Raw genomic sequence first — 19,411 nt, forward strand, 5'->3', positions numbered from 1 at the left:
CACAGTTGTAAGCATCTGTAGATGCTATAATCTCTGTGCAGAGTGTAAAGCAGTAACAATTGGCTTTTTTTTATCTCACCTGCACTATAAAAAAAAAAGTGTGTCTATAAATACATCTTCTACATACACAGCTTAGAAAACATCTTCCCCCTTCTGCATCTGTTCTCGGAAAATGCGTCATTCACCAGCGCTGTCAGTCATTAAAATTTCCCAGCAAAACACCTATGTAATATTTTTATCACATGTTTCTGAGCCCAGGCCCCCAGTTGGTGGCGAATGTCTTAAGACGTCAAATCTTCACTTTTATGCAAAACGAAGATTTCAAGGTATGTTTCAGCTACTGTGTGAGCGTAAGTGGTTAACATTAACCCTTTCAGCATCCACTGTGGTCCAACGTAATGTAGTAGAATGGGCTGGGAAATTTTTTTGGCCCTCTGAGAATAAGGCAGATATTAAAACATTTTCATTGTTTTATTTCATTTTTTTTTTTTTTTTAGAGTGATTGTATAGTCTCAGACCCCCTATGAAGAGCACCTTGCCATGGTGGTACTACTATAGTTGCACAACAGAAGTACCAAGAAACATATTGGATGAGGTCAATGGAAGATGAGCTTATGGGCATGGTGATCAGGTTTGCTCTGCAATGGAAAAAGCAGTGGACAAAATGGGTAAAAGTCAATATGACCGGTGCTTCAGTGCTCAGAACACTCATTGAGATAACAATGCCCTCTTTGCTGTATGATAAACAAGGTCTTTCCATTCTGATACGAATTCCATCTTGGGACACTGATTATTGTCGTAACAGGGTTAAAAAAAACAATCCAAATAATATATATATGCATATATATCGATCATTCAACTGAGGCTGAAAACACAGCAGTTCGATTTACTTGGGCGTACACAAGACACTGATGTACATGTAAGACCATAAGACCATTGCTGGAACTGGACATCAAATAAAATGGAGTCAGTCGGTTTGGCACATTTGTTTTTTTTTCAATATGAAGAAATAATTTTGTATTATGAACAAGATAAGTGCTGATTATCCAAAATATCTGATGAAAAGTTCCTGTGCTGGCTCAATTACAAAGACCATATGTGGGACTGCTAAAAGTGTGTATGCCTTAATCTTGGTGACTCCCAGAAAGAATCTACTGTTGTAGAACAGAATATCTGTCCTCTAGCCTAAGGTTGGACAAGCAGAGCAGGGAACCTAAGGAGGTAAATAGAAACGTATTGTGTGGCTTCAGTGAGTTCCATGTCACCACATGATGTCTTCGGTGGCAAGGTAAACCTCTTCAGTTTTCAATAGTGCCTGGAGTAAAAGACAATAGCATCATATTTTATGTTAATAAGCAACACTGATGATAAATAGAAATTAAGTTTCCAGAATACGCACATTTCTCACACAAGACTATGAAAACTTTAATTCCTGCACTCATCATCTCCCACGTTGACTATTGCAAATCCTTCCTTACTGGTTTTCTCTGAATCAGACTTCTCATCCCTACACTCTGTTTTGCATGCAGCGGCTATATTGATTTTCCTTGCAAATTGTTCTTACTCTGCTGAGCCACTCTGTCAGTCTCTACATTGGTTGCCTGTTTTTCACCGAATCCAATACCAAATACTTCTATTAAAATACAAGGTCATCCACAAAATTACACCAGCATCTCCTCACTTATCTCAAAATATCTCCCAACTCGACACCTCCATCCTGCACAAGATCATCGTCTCTCTTCCACTCTCATTACATGTTCCCATTCCTGGCTACAGGATTTTTTTTGGGCTGCACCCACTTTGTGGAATTCCCTGCCTTGCACAATAACACTGTCCTCTGGTCTTCAAATCTTCAAGCGTTCTCTGAAAACTCACCTCTTCAGGCAAGCTTATAATATTCCTGAATCACCCTCTTAACCTCCCTAGATTAACTCTATTATCACCCTTTACACAATTCCCACAAGACAACATTGCTGTGTGACTGGATCATATAGCTCAGGAGGCATTTTTTAACTCTGCATTCTGGCTGGACCAATATGTGTGGACCTTGATATCATGTATCAGACTCCCATTGTCCTGTTGATTGTAAACTTGCAAACAGGACCCTATTCCCTCTCTGTATTACCTAGTATTGTTTTATTACTGTGTTTGTTCCCAATTGTAAAGCACTACGGAATATGCTGGCACTATATAAATAAATGTTGATGATGATGATGAAGTACTCAGTCTAGAAAATAATACATAGGGTCTGATTTAGAGTTGGACATATTTGTGCTCAGATGTACGTGGAAAAAGACGTATGCAAAAAAAGTGTGTATGTTGGGTCGGACGAATCATACGATTACACCAACTCAAAAACGGTAGTATCTGTGACAGGAGCATATCAGGCGTACAAGTGTGTATATTCACGTTTGAGGATAGTGTAGAGATGTGGCTTCACAGTGTGAGTAGCAAATGCAAAATTGACATTAACCTATTTGTGCACAATATAATAATATAATAAAGTGTCAGCTACACAAGTCACATTCTCCATATAAAACGTAATTGAATACAAACACCCCCACATCCATTTTTTACCCTTTTAAAAATCCAATGGGAATCTTTCCTGCAGTAGTCCAAATGGAAATGTCAATTGAAGTAATGTGAATAAACAGCTGTGACTTTAATATAGCCGCAAAGCTAATGAACTTAGGTAATGAATGAATTAAGTACTATTATCTTTTGGGGCTAGATTTACTAAGCTGCAGGTTTGAAAAAGTAGGATTGTTGCCTATGGCAACCAATCAGATTCTAGCTGTCATTTTGTAGAAGGTACTAAATAAAAGAAACCTAGAATCTGATTGGTTGCTATAGGCAACATCCCCACTTTTTCAAACCCGCAGCTTAGTAAATCTAGCCCTTGGTGTCAATATGCAATCAGCCGACCTAAAGCGGTTAGATGGTGCTGCTAATGGTCATCAATACTGCATATATTTGCACGGCCCTCCAGTTCCCACAAGAGATATGCCTCCTAAGAGCGTATCTATGGATGTCTATCTAATATGTTGCACCGACATGAACACGTTCCTACTGTACTTAGCTTATCTTTTGCCCACCTCTGTCCCAGAATCTCTATTTACAAATATACATAATTGCACTTTTTGATATTTATAAACAAAATCTAAGAAATAAGCCATAGTGTTGGTGAGTTCAAATATTTTCTAAAATTTATGAACATATTTATAACATACATTGTAAGTTGTTTCTTAGGAATATGCTGCAACTCTTATTCTCCTTACTTTCTTTTACTACACTTATTTAATGAAACATGAGCAGAATTCTGCAAAGAAAATCTTATTTAATGCATATTATTAGAGGACATTCAGACACTATAGAGAGATAATATAATGTTTCTTCATTTTATCTACTGTACACAGTTAAAAACGTTTTGCTTCATACAAAACACTTTTTGATAAACCAGTGTTTCCCCCTTAACCTGTAAGCTCCCAGATTCAGCTCTGTCACCTGTGTGACTGAACAGTTGTACATCTGTGCTCCACTTCTGCTTTCTAAGCTGGAAGTTTGGAATTCTACTATAGTAATATCATCACTGCAGAATTCTTTTCAAACTCCTCACCATCACTTAAAAGACCCTCTCCAACTCAACTGCTTCCCATATCTCCAACCTCCTCTCTATTCACACTCCATCCCGTTCTCTGCGCTCGGCCAATGACCGTCTCCTCTCCTCCACATGAATCACCTCTTCCCATTCCGGAATCCAAGAATTCTCCCGAGCGGCCCACCTCCACTGGAACGGCCTTCCACGCTCCATCAGACTGTTCTTTAATTTGTGATCCTTCAAACAGGCACTTAAAACTCAGCTCTTCCTTAAAGCCTACCAACCATCCACCTAGCCCTCTCTCCATACTTGTTCCTTTCACCTCTCTCTTCCCGGACCCTCTACTCACTCCTCCTGCGCTCAATCCCCTCTTCCGACTCCCTTTGTGCCTGCTGTCTGTTTGCCCTCCCTTTAGGATGTAAGCTCTTACGAGCAGGGTCCTGTGCCCTCCTGCCTCTATACCTATTCTTCTGCTCCAACCTCACTATACATTGCTATGTCTAGAGCTTCTGGAGTCTTGGTATTACTGGTTTATTGTTCTGTACTGTTTTACACTGTATGGTCTACTGTTTGTACTGTGTATAGCCTGCAGGAACCTGGTGGCACCTTATAAATAAAGGATAATAATGATAATAACTCATCAGTCCTAATGCAGTCCTATGGCATTCTGGTAATAGTCCCATACAGGCAAGTAGATAGGTATTATTGACTGCTGATATGATTCCAATAAAAATAACTTTTCATGGTCATATAATGTGGATGGGAGCTGTGATACTGTTTATTCAATCAAGATAATACAATGTAATTCAGAAAGCCCCCCAGAACGAAATGTCTTAGGGGCATATTCATAACTGAATCTGCCCTGGGCATTGTTAGAATTGTGCACCTGAGCTGTCTATCCCACACCCTCTCCCCCTTTAGTTTTACTGGGTGAAAAATAGTTAGTTGGCAAAGGCCAAAATTTTAAAAAATATATATATTGTTTTTAAAATATATTATGTATAATCAGCGGTTGAAGTGGGTTGGTATACAGTCACTTCTCCTAATGCTTTCATTGTATCAAATTCTATTCACCTACATTCATATTATATTTACTATACCGCCACTTCTAAATTTCCACTTCGACCACTGTGTATAGTAATGTCTCTTAAAGCAACTCCTTTTTAAGGGAGTGGTCATTAAACATATTTTATAAACATTACTGTGTAAGCTATATATTAGATGGGAATAAAGTGAACAAGATAAGCTTCAATAATACCATTGACTAGATAGTACATGTTCCACCCCGACATCTAAGTATTATGGGCCTGAGTCACCAAGGGAAAAAACGAGTAAATTTGCTCCTGGACAAACCATGTTACAATGCAAATTAGTTTATTATTTTGTGTGCTTTTTCATGTAGCACAGAAATACTTGATAGCTTTATTTTTATACTGAAATTTAAAGTAGATCTAGGACATGCCCTACCCAAACTATAAATCTGTCACCACATTTTACATTTATCTCCCCCTCCAATGCAACATGGTTTTGCCCAGGTGCAAAGTTACTTCGTTGTTTTGCTTTGCTCTCCTTAATGACTCAGGCCCTATGTTTATAATGATTACTGGAGACAACATTTACTTGTTTTAAATAAAGCATAAAGGATAAACAAAAGCTAGTTTTCAGTTTATTCCCTTTGTTAAATGACAATGTCCATCTTATTTATTTTTTAAATGCAGAGGATTTGATTTGGATGGATGTGTTCCCTGAACCTGTGCTATAGGCACTAACCTGCAGGTGTCACTGCATCAGAATCGCACAAGGGAACATGCGGCTCCACAGCAGGGGAGACTGTGAAGCGGGTGAACCTCAGTGAGTCCATCAGGTTTCCTTCAACCCGTTTCCCTTGAAGCGTAGGAGGTGCTGGTGTGGTGGAACCTATAGGGGACTTGAGAGCTGCTCCCTCTGCTGCCATGGGCATGAATGAGGAGTTCTGGGTCATCAATGGAAAGTCATCGTCCCACTCAAAGCTTCCACCTGTGCAAGAACGCAAGAAAAGTATTTCTTTAAGTTAGAGCCAAAACACAACTCTTCCAGCCTAGCTATGTAATCCCATGATATTTCACTTAAAGAACCACTAAACACCAACATTTAATTTTCAAATGAGACTACTATGCTACTTTAATTTTCTGATAATTGGCCCTCCCCTCACCCGTCTCTCCCCTCTTCCATGTGTCCTAGTCGCTGTCGTCCTGCCCTCCCTCTTACGCTGTACATTGTGTCAAGCTCTACACTGGCTCCCAATTTCCTGTAGAGGTCAATTCAAGCTGCTGACCCTCATCTACAAAGCCTTCAGTGATGCCTCCCCATAACACATCTCTAACCTTGTCAATTTGTTTCAATACTGGGCATTATCCAGTTTTTATCCGAATGACCATTGAGTATAATATTTAGACTGGTTCTCCCATTTAACATCAAGTAACTTTTACTAGGTATATTAAATTAACACTGAAATTAATATTCTATATCGTGTTGAAGATCATCATCATCATCACCATTTATTTATATAAACTAAGAAGCACTGTACAGAGAATATTTGTTATTCACATCATATTTAAGTACCACACCAACCAGTTATAGTGAACGCCAGAGCACTGTTATTTATTTCTCTTAAAATCATATACTTAATTTAATAACTTAATAACATCACATTGAACGATCAAAACATTGTTACATCATTGTTATTGTACATTTATTTATTATGCCATTTACTAAAATTTCTTTAATTTATTTCCTGTTTTGTTTTGAAATGAAAGACATGGAAAAATGGAACTACAATATTGGAAGTTCAGTTCTTTTAAATCTAAAACATGCTCAATGCAATTCATCAGTCAGAGCGTGCATGATTTTAGGGAGATCTATAGTACAGAAAACTCCCTCAATCACAGTCCTGTTCCTGGCAATTTAGGTACAGGGGCTTTATTTTAGTAGATCGGTAGGGGTGCAACTAAAAAAAATGTTTTAACTACACTCATCCAAGCCCTGCACTTAGAAGCTCGTGGACTCTTAGGGCCAGATTTACTAAGCTGCGGGTTTGAAAAAGTGGGGATGTTGCCTATAGCAACCAATCAGATTCTAGCTGTCATTTTGTAGAATGTACTAAATAAATGAAAGATAGAATCTGATTGGTTGCTATAGGCAACATCCCCACTTTTTCAAACCCGCAGCTTAGTAAATCTAGCCCTTAGAGCCACCCTGGGGCCAGTTGTGGCTACGGTAATTAAATGTATTTATTTTTTTCCCTGGTTTCGGAAGCCCCTGGTCTACAATTACGTTTTGGAAGCCCTTAATATACAGTCAGCCTATCTGTATTCGTTTTAGAAAGGGAGGGTGGAGGCAGACATAACTCTCTCACTTTCAGTGACAAATCTTGTTGCTTTCACGGACCGTTCTACCTGCTTGTACCACTCTTCTCAGTCAATCAAACGTTAATATAAGCGTCACTAAATTAAAACACATTGAGGAGTTTGAAAATTTCACTTGTGCCTAGTATCGTGTCGTTTTTCGCTCTGTGAATACATACATTGTAGCAAGTTTTCCAATTGGAAAAAACACAGTCATTGTCAATTTTTAAAGGGCTTTTTAAAAGTGCTCTGTCACCTAATTAAAATTTTAATATGGTTTCTCCTTCCCCTTGCCAGAGCCTTGGGAAAAAGGGCTGCATGTATCACAGAACTGGTAAATTCATTAATTTTTTTAAACCATCTTTAAATGGCGGCAGAGGGGACATGTGAGTGGGAGGACCAATCACAAGTTGCAATTTCTTGATTGTGTCATGTGATTGGACCCCCTCCTCCACTTCATTTTCAGCTGGGATTGTGAGAGAAAATGTTCCCTTGGTGGTATGGAGGCTTTAAATCAGACTGAAAATTGGAAAAAGAACCCCACATATCCACCAACAACGTCTTCGCATACTGGATTGTATTTAGATCAGTCATATCATTGCTCAGAAATGGGACATTGCAAATATAGGTCCATAATGCTACACCCAGATAACTATTTCATTATAATAATACCATGTCAATAATGTAGTTCGTAAGAAGAAGTTTCCTTACTGAAGCCATCCGATGGTGAAAAAGCATCCAAAGTTGACTCTAATGAAGGATTATCCAGTGAATTTGGATTACTCAGTTCATTTGTAGGTGTCTCCTAGGCACAAAACAAAAATAAAACAAAATAATAGCACGCTTGTAACAGCCAAGGTCGGTGCAGCTTGAACATTTTATTGAAAGAGTTTGTCATGGTATCAAGAGGAAATCATGAAGTAATTCAACATCGCTATGAACATTTTCATTTCCGTTTGCACTGAAGACTCTACTTCCCATGCTCATAGGATGCGAAGGTCAAAAGTGTTGATAAAACCATAGTACCACTGACTAAATTACTTTATGCCTTCCCCACCCCCTTCCTTTGAATATTCATAAGGAATACTTGTTTAGTCATCATTAAGGTATTAATTAAACTGGGGAACAAATGGGACATTGGACAATGCATTAATTGTCAAACTTTTCCAGTTTAAATATTCAATACATTGGTATTAGTTGCACCATACTGTATGTTAATCTCATCTTGCCCGCCTAGGATGTGTGAACAGTACCACATTGGAAATAGGGGTTAACACCACCAATCAAGCAGTGACAGAAACTGCACTCCACAAAAGTTGTGTGACCGGCACAGAGCCACAAAGTTGACAACACAGTAAATGAGTACATAATGTTCTACTGCATTGTTACAAAGTGGAAGAATCTCTATGTTTGTCTTACCTGGTCAAACAGGTAAACTGTGACATCATCAAAAAAGGACACCATCTTTCTCTTACGATCCAGATCATCATCTACCTCATCAGCTGATTTTGGTGATTTCAGCAGACTACGCAGGTTGCGTGCATCGTCCGTCTCAGTTACAACAATTGGGACACCGCCCACCTCTCCTTCAGATTCCGATCCTGTCCTCTGTGGCTCTTGAAGTCCAAACCCCTCATCTTCCTCATCATCATCTTCCTTATTGTAATGTGAATCTCTTTTTTCTTCATTACTGTCCCAAAAAGACTTGCGCCCAGTGGAGCTATGGAATGCTTGAAGGTTTAGTGGTGGAAGGGATAGAGAAAGTCTGGCCACTTTTGCTGTGATCGAACAGGAAAGAATACAATGAAGCGTGCACACACACAAACACTTTTTATAAAATACAGCAATTCTCTGTTCTACGTTATATACTGGCAAATAATGGAACATTGTATAAGATTTTGAATGCTAATACTGATGATAAAAGTGCAAAAAAAGGCACAAGAAAAATAGAGATCATGGGCCTGATTCATTAAGGAACTTAAATTAAGAAGTTTCTTATTTAAGTCTCCTGGACAAAACCATGTTACAATGCAAGGGGTGAAAATTAGTTTTCTGTTTTGCACATAAGTTAAATACTGACTGTTTTTTCATGTAGCACACAAATACTTGATAGCTTATTTCTACACTGAAATTTAAAGTTGATATTTGTGTGCTACATGAAAAAACAGTCAGTATTAATTTAAGTTCCTTAATAAATCAGGCCCCATATATTTTGCATGACAATAAAACTTTAAAGGACGACTGACCACAAAACAGACAGAATATAAGATGTTTGATATTATATTTGCACTTGCTGCACAACTGAGTGCAAATCACTATTCTCTGTTACCAGTCATTTAATGCATTATATGGCTTATAGTGGCTGCTTTATAAATGTGATTGCTGTCAGGAAACCTCCTTTGTAGCAAAATATCCCTTCACAATCACAACCGTATCTGAAATATTTTCTTTCCTGAAACTCACAGGAAACTTATAAATGTATTTGTTAATCTTATGAGCAACTCTTTTATATATGCCAACTTGTATTTTCGGTTTAACAACCCTTTAAACTCAGAGAGGCCATTCATACTATGCATTCAACTGTTAAACATATATGGACATCAGGGGCGAACGGAGGATTGTCGGGGGGGGGGGGGCCCGACCCCAAAAAAAACCCACCCCCCACGAGAGCTGCTGCGCATGCGCAGCAGCTCTGTTTCTTCAGCGCTGTCCTATACAGCAGCCGCGGCGCTATCTAAGAAGCGTCCGCGGCGGTGCTGTATACACTACAGCACCGCCGCGGACGCTTCTGTGACAGCGCCGCGGCTGCTGTATAGGACAGTGCAGCTATAGCGGCCACTTAGTTAGCGCAGACTCAGAAACCCCCCCTGCGTGCGCCACTGTAATATCATAAGATAGAAGTCAATGCATATTATTCCAAACCATGTATATTTAAAAAAGCTGTACATATTTTACAGTTTCAGCTATTTATTTTTCTTTTTACCTTTTATCGCTTCGCTTCCAGTATTTGCTGTTGAACCCAAATCTAGAAAGAGTTTTGATTGCTCTTGTACTTGCTCCTCTGTTTGTCTAGCAAGAGTATCTTCTTGCTTCTTTACACAGTTGTCAAGGGTCTGCTCTGATGACAACATACTAGGGGCTCCACTGGTATCAGGTTTACAGTCTTCTTTTCCTTCTGCTAACACATCTTCTACTGTGTGTGTCTCCTGTCCATTGTTTTTATGTTCTTCTTTGATCACATTCAGCTCTGCAATAGAGCAATCTCCGGTCAAAGTCATGCCCATGGCTAGGTCACCCGGAGGAGATCTGCTTTCCCCAAACTCTGGGTTTTCAGATGACTGTTTGAACAAAGGTTCACTGTTTTCAATACCTGGATTTGTTTTAGGCTCCATAGACCACAACTTCAAAACAGCTTGGTCTTTTAAGACACATGAATTCACAGTCCCCGACTCAAAGGTAGACAGTACATTCCTGGTTACATTTTCTCTCAAGGAAACAAGGAGCTGCTCCTTGCAAACCTGAACAACAAACCCACTTTCTGGTTGCTTTTTAAGTATGTTCTCATTTGAATCCTTCTCATCAGTAATCACCTGAGATGTTTCATTTTTTTCTTGCAGGTCTGTAGTTTTTATTTCAGAAACAGGATGACATAAGTCCTCCTCTGGTGTCAAGTTTATCCCACCATTGCAGTTCAAACTTCCATCTCTGCAATCCGTGACTATATCTTGAAGAGACTCTATTTTATGATGGTTTTGTTCTTTATCCACCGACTTGACAATCAACTCTTCAGACATCTCCATGACAATTACATTCCCTGGATTGACCTCTTCTTTTGTGTTTTCATCTTGATGATTCAGAAATTCCTCTTCTGTTGATATTACAACCGATATTTCTTCAGTGTACACTCCATTGACATTGCCCTCATCAGGTTTTTGCCGATATGCTCTACCATGCTTCTCTGGTTCATTGTCATAGTCAGAAAAATATGCAGAATCCCGATGTGGTATTCCAAGAGTTAATGTTCTAAATGAGCCATCCTCTTCCATAGGGGTAGCCTGTGGCTCAGAAAAGTCCTCTGTCAGTGTCAAGTCACTGGTTGACTCTGATATCGGGGTTAAAGGTAACTTTAAATCTTTATAACCCGCTTCCTCTTCTCTTACTTCTTTATAGAGGAACTCTGGAGAAAATGTGTTTTCTGTTTCATAGCCACTGTCTCCAAACTTCTGTCCAGGGGATGAAAAATGAGAAGCCGGACTACATATATCTGATGAACTGTTGTTGGAAGGAATGTCCAATGAATCAACAGAGTCTAATGTAGTCCCAGAAGCATGTGGTGTCTTTTCTGTGTGCAACATATTATGGTTCATTGGAAATCTATTTAGTACATCTGGAGCTATCTCTATTGTTTCCTCTTCTATGCTTTCTGCTAATGTGGAAAGCGGAGGGATTTCAATTGGTACAATTACACTGCAATTGGCCATTGAATTGGAAATCCCTATGAAAGGGGAAGGAGGATGGTTGGAAATACTCTTTTGCAATGATTCATAGCTTTTTACTTGACTTCGGTTACAATAGTCTTCAATGTTATAACTTTTCACAGCTGCTCCCATTAGAGGATCATAAAATTCTTGGTGTTCTGCTGCACAAAGACTGTCCCCAAAAGGTCCAGCATAGAGGTCTCCATCACCAAAAGTTCGTGCTGGTATTGAACACTCTGATAAAGAACCTTGTTCAACTTTTAAAGAGGAATCATCATCAAGACCATAATGGTCCTGATGCATGGCAACATGTGTGGTCCAATCAATTACAACATCTCCACGTAACATAGCACAAGAACATCTTTGCAGGCTACCCATCACCCCTCTACTACACAGGGGACAGGAGGGCATGTTACGATGACTGCTATTGTCTGTACTACTACTACTGCTTTCAGTGCTCTGGTCTTCCATTAGCGAAGGTTCGCAATCCCAAGGTGAAGCGCGATCATCTAAAAACTCGGCCAGGGACTCAGGATCTCCAGCAAGAGTCTCTCCAGCTCCTCTCTCCTCAAGTGTATCTGAATCCCAACTTCTCCTATGATCTTCTATGTCTCTATAAACATTCAATATTGAATCAGAAGAAAACACATCAGGTAAGGGAGGCTCCATTAAGGAAGTCTCCTGTACCTGTCTTGATAAGTCCACTGGGCCACGGAAAGGGTTTACATAACGGGGCAATTCTCTTCCTACAGTAATAAAAGGATTATTGTTACTAGGTGTCCATCTATCTATAAGTTTAGGAACTTCATGTAAAATCAGATGAGCTGGAGGATCGTCTGGACTGGTTCGACCACTTTCTAGTGTGTCCCAGTCAGAGGGAAAGAGTGGTTCAAGAGGGGATGATGGGCTCCCAAGGGACAAACGTTGATGGAGTGTTCTGTGCTCCTGCATGTCATATTTTCTTTCATAGATAGGGCTAGGAGCACAAACAGTACAGTCCACACCGCTGCCCCTGTCTGTATGTTCCTCTAAGCGAATATAATATTCACTGCTTACAGAAGGGCTACGGGCACTAATAACTGGAACCACACTTGGGGTCTCCAAACTCTGTCGGGAATGTTGATGACTGGAATCATAGAAAGGATTAGCAGGCACAGTCAAAGTTCCATTATTTGGTGGGTAATCTTGACATTGTGATGTTGCCTTCCAACGCCCCAATCTGGCTTTCTCCCACATGTACTCAAAATTGAGGCCACGACTGCTCTCTGTTACAGTCAAGATATCATCCATGTCTGCATGAAAGCCATCCGCACCATTAAAGTTATCTAGCAATGGGAATGCAGAAATCTCATCAGAGTGACGCAGAGGACCCAATGATGATTTGCTTGGCTTTAGGGAATTCCAGCGCCACTCAAAGCTTTCCTCTGTCTGGTTGGAGCACTCATTTAACAAATAAGTGAGTTGTAGATGAAGCTCTTCTACTGTAGGTCTTTGTTCAAGAGACAACCAGCACGACTGCATCACCTCATACCTGAAAAGATAATGGAAATATATGGCAATATTGTAAAAAGAAAATCACAATTTATTGGGGAAACACAACACAAGTCTAGTAGAGTAGTAGGCTTTAGTCTAATTTTATTTTACTATAAACATTCATATAAACATTGCAAAACGTGCTAGTCTGCACAGCAAGCATACTTGCATTTAGCAAGATGAGTGGGAGCAAATAATTTGCTTATGCTGCCAAGTAAATATCTTCTGTGGAACAGTGACCAAGCTATAAAAAAATGTTGAAATGCTGGATTATTACTTGGAATTACTTTCAAATTGTGCATGTTTAAGAAGCAAAATTACATACTCATTAAAACACATTTTCAGGCTTCAAATAATGGAGTAGTTGTTTGACATGACTACCGCCACTGCCCCAGGGGCTAGCTAAAAATGTTAGCTCTCGGGGAAAAAATGAAAACTGATGCTCTATAGCCCTCAACTGTAACCAAATAAACCTAAAATATTCATTATCCTTTGCCCCCCTTCAGCTCTGCACCCTTGTTGGTTGCCCCTCTTGCACAGCCCTAGCCAACGCAGGTGGTGCGGTTGCCAACCACCCTCCCAAGGCTCCTGATCTGCTTTTATGAGTGCCTTGCGGTCTGATCTGGCACTGCTGGGCTCTTCCCCTAATTGTGCTATGAGTACCATCAATGCTGTGTACCGCACCAGGCAAGGATCCACATTTTCGATCCCATAAAATTAAGAGCACCATGGTTGGTTGCTTCCAGGCACTGGAGGATTTTGATTATGTACTTGCTAAGTAACTTTAATTACATGCATGTGGATCATATACACAATTCTAATTAACAATTAATATTTAGAACCTTTTAAACTTAGGATCAGAGAAACTTCAACAGTTTTTTTTTTTAACCAAGGAAAACTCATAAAACCCTAGAGTGAATTCTAAGACATAAAATGTAATTTAATAAAAAAATTAGGATGAAACTAATAAATTATTGCATACAATTGGTTGTCTGAGTGGTGGTAATCTCACCAGTAATCTGAGTGGGGTAGCTTGAGTCGGGGTTTAGCCAGTTTCATCTGCTGTTCCTTAATTACAAAGGTTAGGACCTCCTCGTCTGATAGGTGGCGATATGGCTGACTTCCAAATTCAAAGAGCTCCCATATTGAAACTCCTAGAGACCTGTTTAGAGCAAAATTTGATTCTGTTATATTGAAAGTGAGTAGTTTAATACAGCAAACAACACTAGGCAGAATACAGACAGAGCCAAGTTTAAGTTTGTTGGTCTTGGCATTTGTAAGCATACAGTAAATACATGTTACTCCTTATGGAGATATCCTCATTCTTATAGCTTGCTGATACAAACCAGCATTATCCCACAGAACCAAACGGTGAATGATTAAACCTCATCCTAGGAATTCTACTCCAAGATAAGCAAATCACTATTATTTTTCCCTAACAGCCAACCTTGCATCCAGCCTGCTTTGATCTTACTAGATCTCATTAGTACATTGTATGGATCAATGTATACCATGGTCTGAGAATTGGAGAATATCAAATCACTAGACCTATTAGGGTGGGCTAGAAGGAGCCTAAACTACTCCCCAACCACAGTAAATAACACAGGTAAAATCCATTTTATAGCATGGAATACAATTGCTGGCGATGTCCTGCCGGACGATACTGAAATCACCTCTCATATCTATAGGGGACACGGGGGACAATGAGCGGAGATTTTAGTAAAATCGCAGACACAATGTGTGTCCGCGGAGTGGTCCAGCGACACATTGTGGCACCTTGCGTCTAATTGAATCCCCCCATAATATAAGGTATTCACATTCTCATAGCTAGTTCATGACAACCAGCATTATCTCACAGAATCAAAACTGGAAGAACTAAACCATATACACATCACATACATATGCATTAAGTGGATACACTATTAAGTTAGACCGAGGATGTAATATTTAAAAAGAAAAATGCACAAACATATGTTTGGGAGGATTGATAGACAATTGAATATGTCTTTCTCTATTTTGATACGTTCCATATTGTGCTGTGATACTATATGATGTCCTGAGATCTCTTGTACTACAATATATTGATATGCTTTTTCATACACTCATAGTGCGTCACTTGATTTAAAAGCATTTGATGCTGAGGAGTAGCGGTTTGCTTCAATGACTAATGACACACCATATAAAACAGTGCCCCCTATAATGCCAGCTTAATACACAAGCCTTTCTTGGCAGTACAGCAAGAGTAGAGTTATAAGGAAGGTGACATAAAATGGAATGTATACATTTTAATACACATTGGTGCAGGGAATATACCCGATGGCAAGAGAGGATAGTTGTATAAAAAACAAAACGCAAATAGTTAATTTGTGTGTTAAAATAGAAGGCAGGCTTATATTTCCACTACTGTGCCTTTCCGATAGCAGAAATCAGGACAGTTCTGGGGCAGCCTGCCCTCAATAATAATAAATATGCATGGCTTGATGCGCCGTGTTTTAAATAATTCACTACATCCGTGTATAGTGTTTGTGATCAGCTGCCTCCAGAGTAAAACAAAATAACAACATCTAGTGCATAATAAAGGTGATAAGACAGAAACAGAAGACCCACCAGACATTGCTTTCTTTGCTTTGGTCTACCACAACTAAGTTTCCATGAACTTCATCTAAAAGTTCTGGAGCAACCCAGCGCAGTGGGATCCAGAGACGGTCCGGAGTGATATAGTAGTCATCCTGCACATGCAAATAAAATCTGAATCATTAAAGATTAAAATACTTGTGTAATACATATTACATAATCCAGTAATAGTAGACCTGTAACCTGTCATATATATGATGTTAATGTACTCTTACTGTAAATGATATGGATATTTGAAGTCACTGAGGCGTTACAGTATTATATGAAATAGTGATAGCCCCTTTTTAATTTTTAATTAATCAAGGTGGCTTAGGGGGTGCTGGATGCTCTCAATAGATCAACATGTATTTTATAACATATATAAAATATATTTTATACAACATAAAGTATTGCATTTACAATCATGTGTCAATAAAATTGATTTGAGACACTAAGGACTGTCTCTCACCACACAACTCCGATATCTGGACAGGGATTGACCATAATGAACCTGTCAATCGGCTTTGCATTTCAAAATAATAATTATTCTTCTACAGGCTGTTCATGACATGCATATGTATGTGGTGAAAAGGATCACACTATATAGCGGTTAAATTAATTCAGCTCAATTAACTCTGAAAAGCACACTATATCCATCCTTTGTTCCCCACATCAACTCTATATAATGTTACATACATCTAAAGAACATTTCCAGAATACGTACATATCTCACACAAGACACTGCAAAAACTTTAATTCATGCACTAATCATCTCCCACATAGACTATTGCAATTCCCTCCTTACTGGTCTTCCTCAAAACAGACTCGAGCCCTACAATCTATTTTGCACGCAGCGGCTAGATTGATTTTCCTTGCAAATCGTTCTTCCTCTGCTGAGTCACTCTGTCAGTCTTTACATTGGTTGCCTGTTTTTCAATGAATCCAATATAAAATTCTTCTACTAACATAGAAGACCATTAACACAATTGCACCAACATACATCTGCTTACTTGTCTCAAATTATCTCCTAACGCGACACCTCCATTCTGTAAGATATGTGTTTCTCTTCCACTCTCATCACATCCTCACATTCTCGGTTAGAAGACTTTTTTTGGGCTGAACCCACTCTATGGAATTCCCTCTCTCATACAATAAGACTCACCTCTACTCTTAAACCGTCAAGCGTTCTATGAAAACCCACCTCTTCAGACAAGCTTGTAATATTCCTCAACCTTATAATCTCCTTAGGTTATCCTATTACCACCCACTACACAGCTAACACAAGACAACATCCGTCTGACCAACACTGCTGTGGGACTGATCAAACAGCCCACTCAATACTTTTTAACCTTTGCATTCTAGCTGGACTAATATGCAGTATGATGCAGCACTTACCCTTGTGTATCAAACCATTGTCTCAGAGATTGTAAGCTTGCAAGCAGGACCCTCTTACCTCTCTGTGTGTATTACCCAGTATTGTTTTATTACTGTTTATTCCCAATTGTAAAGTGCTACGGAATCTGCTGGCTCTATATAAATAAATGTTGATGATGATGATATATCCAGGCAATCAATGCATAATGACATATACCGTATTTCTCCATGTATATGACGCTCCACTGTATAAGACGCACCTATATAAATCATGTGAAAAAATTGAGGTTAAACATTATCCTCAATTTTTTCACAGAGTATTTGTGCAGCTTATACAGAGGAGAGACAACGCTATAGTGGATTCTGACTTACCCTGTCAGATGATTCCTCTATCTGGTAAAGTCTTCTGTCTTCTCTCTGTCTGATCAAGATGATGGAAAGCCGCTTACCGTCCTCTTCGTGATGTCCGGATGTCCTTTCAGGACCTTTACAAGGTCCTGATTGGAAAAACACCAAATGCAGAAACCGGAAGTGTGCGTTCCACCTGCGGTTCACGCGCCACATCCGGTCATCGCAAAAAGGACCTTAAGCGACTTTCCAGCATCAGGATCAGACGGACAGAAGAAAAAAGACTTTACCGGACAGAGGAATCATCTGATGGGGTAAGTGCTACTACCCCTGTATAAGACGCACCCAGTTTTTAGACCCAAAATTTTGGGGGAAAAGGTGCGTCTTATACATGGGGAAATACGGTAAATGTAAACATGATTTGTATCAGAGGAGATGTACCTTTAACTATATATTTCCTTATAGTGTTCAAAAAAAAATGTTTATATCTTAAGTCAGTACATCCTACTCACCTTGTAATTGTTGTGAGAAATTCCATAATCCCCAATTCGGACTGTGAGGTCAGAGGTGAGAAGGCAGTTTCTTAGAGCAAGGTCACTGTGTGAATACATAGTAAAATAAGATTAACAAATGAAAATAAGTAACATTAATGATCATACATAGCACTAACACATCTCACAGTGCTGTGTATCTTAACCTGAAATACAAGTTGACTTACGTAAAAGAGCTACTAATAAAATTCACACACATATAGGTTTTTCATATATTCACAGAAGTTGATATGTTTAACAATCTATTTGCATTTCTTGATTCGGGAGCTCTGTCCCACCAACCCGACCATGATAGCTTTGTCCAGCGGAAAGAGGGCAGCAGAGAATTGGCGAACTATTGCTGCACGTTCTGAGGAGGGGCATAAAAATCCTATGGGGGTAAGGAGCTGCCTAGCCATTTAAAAGCGCTAGGTTATGTCCTGTTTGAACAGATGTATGGTTGCTAGACATGTCAATAGAGTTGCTAATAGGAAGTCTACTGTGTGTAACAAAATATGCCCCCCCTCTACCATTATAACCTTATCTCAAATATTGAGATAAGGTTATTTATATTAGCAGTTCTGATAATCTACTGGACTTTTTCATATGTATTTGTAAATGTTATTAGTAGGGAAATACACACTCAATGGACACTTTATTAGGTACTCCTTTCTAGTACTTGGTAGAACCCTTTGTCCCCAGAACAGCCTGAATATTGCATGGCATGGATTCAACAAGGTGATGGAAACATTCCTTAGACATTCTGGTCCATGTTGACCTGATAACGTCACACAGTTGCTGCAGAATTGCCGGCTGCACATTCTTGCTGTGAATCTTGAATTGAGATCTGGTGACTGTGGAGGCCATTGGAGTACACTGAACTCATTGTTATGTCAATGGAGCCAACTTGATATGAAGTGTTTCCTTTTTTTTGACATGACATGTAATTCTGCTGGAAATAGCTATAAGAAGATGGGAAGTCTGCGGCCATAAAGGGATGCACATAGTTAGCAACAATACTCAGGTAAGCTGTGGCATTTAAACTATGCTCAATCGGTATTGAGGGGCCTAATGTATTGCAGGAAACATTCCCCCACACCATTTACATCACCACCACCATTGACACAATGCAAGATGGATCCATGGCTCCATGGTGCAGCAGTAATTGAGATTCATCAAACCAGGCAATGTTTTTCCAATCATCAACTGTCCAGTTTTGATGAGCCTGTGCCCCCTGTAGCCTCAGTTTTCTGGTCTTAGCTGACAGGAGTGGAACCCGTTTTGGTCTTCTACTGCTGTAGCCCATCCACTGCAAGGTTTGATGTCCTGTGAGATGCTCTTCTGCAAACCACTGTTGTAACACATGGTTATTAGAGTTACTATCGCCTTCCTGTCAGCTTAGACAAGTCAGTCTGGACATTCTCCTCTGACCTCTCTCATTAACAAAGTGCCCACAGAACTGCCGCTCATTGGATGTTTTTTGTTTTGCACACCAATGTCTATAACCTATACAGACTGTTGCACGTTAAAATCCAAGGAAATACAAGCAGTTTC

The 19,411-nt window shown here is 39.4% G+C and overlaps 1 protein-coding gene across 2 annotated transcripts in view; it reads right to left on the reverse strand.

The window, feature by feature from the left end:
- Positions 1–341: 341 nt before the first annotated feature.
- The window catches only part of LMTK3 (lemur tyrosine kinase 3), a 61,206-nt gene continuing 42,136 nt past the window's right edge, over positions 342–19,411 (reverse strand). For both annotated transcript variants that reach the window (XM_075191389.1, XM_075191388.1), the window contains exons 9-16: positions 17,840–17,924; positions 15,600–15,721; positions 14,005–14,154; positions 9,965–12,990; positions 8,401–8,759; positions 7,693–7,786; positions 5,369–5,614; positions 342–1,315 (exon numbers count right to left, since the gene is read on the reverse strand). In XM_075191389.1, the coding sequence (XP_075047490.1) occupies positions 1,299–1,315; positions 5,369–5,614; positions 7,693–7,786; positions 8,401–8,759; positions 9,965–12,990; positions 14,005–14,154; positions 15,600–15,721; positions 17,840–17,924 (4,099 nt within the window). In that variant the 3' untranslated portion in view covers positions 342–1,298. The remainder of the gene's footprint in view (positions 1,316–5,368; positions 5,615–7,692; positions 7,787–8,400; positions 8,760–9,964; positions 12,991–14,004; positions 14,155–15,599; positions 15,722–17,839; positions 17,925–19,411) is intronic.

This window comes from Mixophyes fleayi, chromosome 11, assembly GCF_038048845.1.
Source record: "Mixophyes fleayi isolate aMixFle1 chromosome 11, aMixFle1.hap1, whole genome shotgun sequence".
Taxonomy (NCBI): domain Eukaryota; kingdom Metazoa; phylum Chordata; class Amphibia; order Anura; family Limnodynastidae; genus Mixophyes; species Mixophyes fleayi.